This window comes from Calypte anna, chromosome Z (genome assembly GCF_003957555.1).
Source record: "Calypte anna isolate BGI_N300 chromosome Z, bCalAnn1_v1.p, whole genome shotgun sequence".
Lineage (NCBI taxonomy): Eukaryota > Metazoa > Chordata > Aves > Apodiformes > Trochilidae > Calypte > Calypte anna.
Genome location: NC_044274.1, coordinates 68171877 through 68177876, shown reverse-complemented (window position 1 = coordinate 68177876; position 6000 = coordinate 68171877). Strand labels below are relative to the sequence as shown.

The 6000-nt window shown below is 36.6% G+C and overlaps 1 protein-coding gene across 1 annotated transcript in view; it reads right to left on the bottom strand.

Annotated features, from left to right (window-relative positions):
* Window positions 1–266: 266 nt before the first annotated feature.
* The window catches only part of VCAN (versican), a 93637-nt gene continuing 87903 nt past the window's right edge, over window positions 267–6000 (bottom strand). The window contains exons 12-13 of the mRNA XM_030467631.1: window positions 5662–5744; window positions 267–470 (exon numbers count right to left, since the gene is read on the bottom strand). Of these exons, the coding sequence (XP_030323491.1) occupies window positions 267–470; window positions 5662–5744 (287 nt within the window). The remainder of the gene's footprint in view (window positions 471–5661; window positions 5745–6000) is intronic.

The following is a 6000-nucleotide window of genomic DNA, read 5'->3' as shown; positions in this document are numbered from 1 at the left end:
GACTCCTTCACCACTGTGCCTGCTCACTCAGGTCCTCAGCAGTGAAACACCAGCAATCCAGATATAATGGAGAGGATGCCAAAAGCAACACCAGATTTTTTTCTGTTTGGATGGGTGTGCTTTACAGCTGTAAAAGTTGCTATTCACAGAACTAAGAGAATTACTGAAATTCAGTTTCTCTAAGGTAGTTTCAGGTGTCACATTGCGTTCACTCTGCCTTTGATCAAGCCAATTACCACATATCTCCACTGACGATGCAAGTTTGGTTATTTGGTAGCTTGTACTACATCAAATTCATAGTAGACAAAGATCTGAGTAGGCAGGGACAAGTTCCTCTTTTCACACAGAGCCCTTGATTTCTCCTCCTGTATCGCTCTGATTTTCCCAAATTTAATATTGTTTTTTGTGATAATTGGGGGATGAATATTGTCCATCAACAACTTAAAGAGTTGTTCACTATCACAGAAATGCTGCAAGAGAAGTCCACAGAAAAGTGCAAGAATAATTTAGAATCTGTAATTTTAAAAAATGTAAACAAAGACTTACATATAGCCATTTTCATTCCTGTGTACAATGTAAATCAGAGGAAAACTAATGCATTCCCACAGCAAATGCTAACAACAGCCCTGTAACTACACTTTAAAAGAAGAAGAGTTAAAAAAAGTGCTATTTAATACTGCATTATTTTCTTATGCCTCTTGCATCTGTCAATGTAATCATACCTGAAATATGTTGACCAGAAATTGGCTTGAGTTTCAGGAAGTTATGAATAATGAAGGACTAAAATATTGGGGGTGCTGTGCACACTTCAGTACCTGCTTTCAGCACCTTCACCTTTGAGACAAATTATCTGAAATTAGGGATTAGGCAGATATGCCAAAATTTGCAGCTTGCAAATCTCCTTCCTGCAGCGTCCATGGAACCTCAGATGTTGCTGGTATTCAAGCCCATGTTTGTGGCAGAGCCACCTAATCTTCAGCTCTCATTGAGCTTACACAACAAGTGAGGATCTAAGTTTCCTGAAAGGGTAATCATTTTTATATGTTGGACTAACACAGCTGCAATCAGCTCTTTTCCCTGGATATAAAAAAGGTGTTGCCAAAGAGTTTTTCATGCAGACCTTCAGCTCCAGAACACAAAACTCTCCCAACCACCAGAAACACTGAAAAATTCTTTCTTTCAAAAAGAGAAGGGGAAAAAAAAAAGAGAGAGAAAAAAATAAAATAAAATAGAGACAGCAGGAACACATAATAGATGAGAAAAGATTGCTTCCTGCCATATGGGTACAGTACAGAAAATTAGAACAAATTAGATTCATATGGGTGGCCAGCAATGAATTCCACAATTTAGGATAATTACAGCTTATTTAATTCTGTATATTGGACAAGGTAGCCTAAGCTTAGCTAAAGAGATACTGTGAAGACATGCTCTGCCCTTAGCCAAGAAGCTTCCAAATTTTTTTTTTAAAGACACTGCAAAAAAGACAAACGTAAGCAATTTGGCCTGGCCAATCAAGTACAGTATAAGGAAGTAGCAGGTACCTAGAAATTAATTAGTTTACAGAAAAGTACCATCTGAACTGACAATAAAGCTTAAGGGTGTGAGGGTATTACCCAACAACTTTATTAATGTTACATATGTTTGGGATGCAGTGGGCACAGCATGTTAAGAAGTCACCTTTTACCAGGAGGTAGTGAGACTTAATCTACACAACCAAATCCATTGCATAAGATTATGCCAATTTAGGTGAAAGGCAGGAAACTGCTGAGCATTTTTAAAGTGCAAACCACTTTACAGTTAATAAATGAACCTGCCAAAATTCCCTAAAAGCATGTAGATAACTGTGCATCAAACACTTCATTGAGGTAGATCAAAAATCCTACACAGATCCTCTGTGTAGGAACAGAACCTACAATGCTATGACTTAAAGGCATGCCCATTTTTGCTTTTTTCCATTACTTAAAAGTTCTTGATGTGGAAAACAGGTAGACTTGGTATAGCATGGGCTAATGTCATGTGAACCAAAAAGTTTTAAGCATCATTACTTACTCTCTCTCTGAATCTGATTTTACTTGCTTCATTATTCAAGACACCGACAACTTCCTTGAGGAACTCTAAGAATCAAAGCATGTATTTACAAGATCACTCTTCATTTATTCTAAGACTTGCTTACTGGCATTATTTATGCTAGTTAAACATTTCCAGTTAGTACATGAAAAACATGCACAGAAATAGCTTTTTTTACTGCTGCTGTTTTCAATCAATTGCTAATGGGCAGTACTTTCCATAGGGTTAAGAAAAAAAGAATTCCAAGATATCAAAAGTGGCTGACTCTAGTTAGTCCACTGCTAGGCACCTAAACAATTACCCCTGTTTTCATCAAGGTTGTGAGCATGTCAAAGGTACAGAGTACAAAGGTACAAAGGTTCAGAGTAAGATTCCCAGTAAGAACCTTAATTCTGTATTCTCACTTTAAAAAGCTATTTGTCACATTGTCCCTCATGTCTTAAAAAAAACAGAAAAACCTCCTATTCCCACTGAAAGGAACTGGACTGATCTCATCTGGACACTGCACAGAAAACTGAGCGGCACTTAGTCATTGTTGGTGAAATTATCATCCACTGATTCATGAGGTAAGGGAAATCTCTACGATGTCATCTGAGAATTTAAGGTTTTTCACATTACTAAGCCAGTTTATTACTCTCATCTCGCATGAATATGCAAGAAGTGTGTTCAAAAGAAGTTCCTGCCTCCACCTCCAGTATTTTGGGAACCAATGGAAGTAAGATAGCACACAATTTATATGCCAGTGCTACATATGACTACGAAGTATACAAAAAAAAATGTTAAGGTGGGCATACATATTTAATAGATTACTGTATTTAGAAGCAGTGTGCACTTGGAAGTATGCTTATTAGTTTTCACTACAAAATTCAAGTAGGTGATTTGTCCAGTTATCATATTTAATGGTGGCTGGCACTTTGCTTCAATTTAAAAAATCTGGAAAAAACATAACTTGGCACAAGCTGGAATACCAAAAAATTACTGGTTTCCTTCTATTTAACTCATTGGTTGACACATCTTTTGGGTGCATAGAAAAAATAAAAGTATTTGATCCCATTTCCAGAAATTACTACTAAAATAAATGCTGACACCTGGAGAAAGAAGAATTCCCTTCAACATACTAAGTATTTAAATCGTGGGTTTCCTTATGTCCACAGAAAATTAGTACCAAAGTAATCCAAACTTTGTTCCACAGCCTTCAGTGGTAGAGCCTGTGATTCAATGACTCCTAGTTCTAGGGGTATTTTTGGTTAAGAAAGAAAACTCATGTGAAAGATAAATCATTAAATTGTATGACAGATATTTTTTCTGGTCAGTACTGGTTCAGCTGCAGCACTGAGCCAACAATTCCATCCACAACATGTCTTGTTGCTGCTGTTGTTCATTTGCTTTTTCTTTTAAGTTCTACCAAGCACCGGAACGTAATGAAATCATGTAAGCATAATTTTCAGATTAAATCAAGCTGTTACCGGCAGAAAATTCAACAAGCAACAGTAAAAAGATGAATGTACATCACTAGGAGATGCACAGTCTAGCCAAGATGTGGAGTGACTTCTCTGATAGTACCTCCAAGAAAATTCATATATCAGGGGAATCTTCAGCAGGCTTGACAAATTCTTCTCAATCCCAAAAGTGTTGAATAGAGTTGTAGATAGATAATATAATATTGAAGAAAGCATGGAGCTGGGAAACAAAGCTAGAAACAGCTGAATTACAGAGGCATTCTGAGATGTACAGTAGAAGGCAGCTATTTAGATTTTGGTTATATGCAGGAGCTACCTCTAATCGCAGAAATTCATGTTAGAACACAAATGCTGATGTACTAATGATGATTTATATTATTTATATTATATTTTTTATATTTATATTAATGTATTCAGTGCTATCATGACTTCTGTTCACCTGTAAATACATAAATTATATCATCTTACAGCCTACGTAGTATTCAAATTTGCTGAAATTTTAATACATCATCATCAGGAAAATTAATTTGATGCAATTTTTAAATTATGTTATTGCCTAATGAATTACTAGAGAAGTAATAAATCACTGTAACCAGGGAGTAGATAAAAAAGCATGAAAAATAAGTTAAAAGTAGGAAAAAGAAGAAAAAGAGAAATTGTTCAGAATCATGGTATCCAGAAACCATATGGAATAAATTATCAGGGAAAGATACTGAAGCAGTGAACTTAAATGATTTCAAGAGATACCTAACTTGTTTCTGAAGGAAAAGACAGAGGGAAGTTGTTAAAAGAAAAACACAGTGGAAAAAATGATCAATCAAAAGATAAATATGTTAGACAGATGAGATTGTCTTATTTTGTTCCTAGAATATCTTAATTTCTTAAAACTGAAAATAAGAGTAAAAATGTAATACTCCATCTGCTTAGTAGCCTGAATTTAAAAAAATAAAATCTCAGCCCCAATTTGAATTTGCTTGACTTCATCATTCAGTGACACACCAAATTTGCCTTTGTAATTTATAAGCGTGTACCTTGTTTTACACCTCCCAGTGTAAGATGGGCTGCCCCTTCTGGCAGTACATTTATGGTCATATTTATCTCCCCCAACCTGAGACCCCTTAGTGTCCCTTAGAGTAGGCTCCTTGAACAACTACTCCACACAGCCCAGACCACTTCTGAGCTCCAACCAAACCTAAACTACCCTCAGAGCTGTAAGAAGCCACATCAGGAGACAAGGAATGAAGGAGTAGAAATGAAGGCCATGGCCAATCTTGTGCTCCCAAAACTACATAGAGGTAGACAAGAGAAAAGGATGAAATTAAACCCTTCTGCTTACATCCCACAAGATTTTGTGGCTCCAATCACAAATGGGTGCATTGGTACCACCAGAGATGCACTGAGCAATCAGTCGTGCAGCAAAAAGTTTCATCATCTTTTTCTTCCTCTTTGTGCTGTCACCTGCCACACGTAGCAGTTTCCCCAAGGAATGGGTTATTTACAAGTAATTTTAGAGGACTTTAAACCTCTGGTTATTTACATGAAATAGTAACAAATGAAGACTGCCTGGCCCCAGGTGTCTCTCTACGTAAGTTGTAGCCACATGGTACGCAGCAATCGTTATTGCATATGTGTGTCAGCATGTGCTGACATGCACATCTGTGCATATGTGTGCCCAGATGCTTTCTACTTTAAGAAGAATTCACAACTATAAAGGAAAATAAAAAGCATAACAAGTTAGGGGTTTGTTTTTTCTTCTCTTTTTCTATGTGTTTTAGTGTTTGTTTGGTTTTTTTAAATGCTATGTACTTAAATAGGTGTTAAACAACAGTAAATCTCCTGTCCCTTCTACAAAAGAGATTTTTTTTCAATTGGAAAGAGCTCAGTCATTTCCTGCATCCACCAGCTCCTTGGTTTAGGTTAGTTAAAAAATGAACAGAGAGTGTAAGAACTAACAATAAGTTTTTAGAACTATACCATAAAATAGTTAACCCAAAAGAAGACTTTGCTGGCTGTTTGCTTGGGTGCATATTTAGTGACTGCATTTTTTCACACAGCTTCCCTTACTCATGGTGGGAATTTGATAAGCCACCACAAAAAGGCATGAATGAGTGATTTCATTCCAAAGGCATCTCACCAGAGGGCTACCATCAGTCCAGCGGAAATCACGCTCAAACATCTTGTCATTGAGGCCAATCCACTGGTAGTCATGCCCAATACCTAAGGAACCAGAAGGATATTTTTATTGAGCTTCCCATAAATGGAAGAGATTTCACAAAAGAAAATAAAAGGAATTTGCAAGGAATGAATCAGACATCCTGTTCTTAAAGACTCTTCTGCTGATTATGCAAACAACTATTTACAGGCTGTTGTTCCACTTTACAGTTTTAAATAGAGATGTATATAAAAAGGCAGATTCTCATCTAGCAGTTATAAAGAATCCTGTCTCTTCCCTCCTGATCATGTCTCCCAAAGA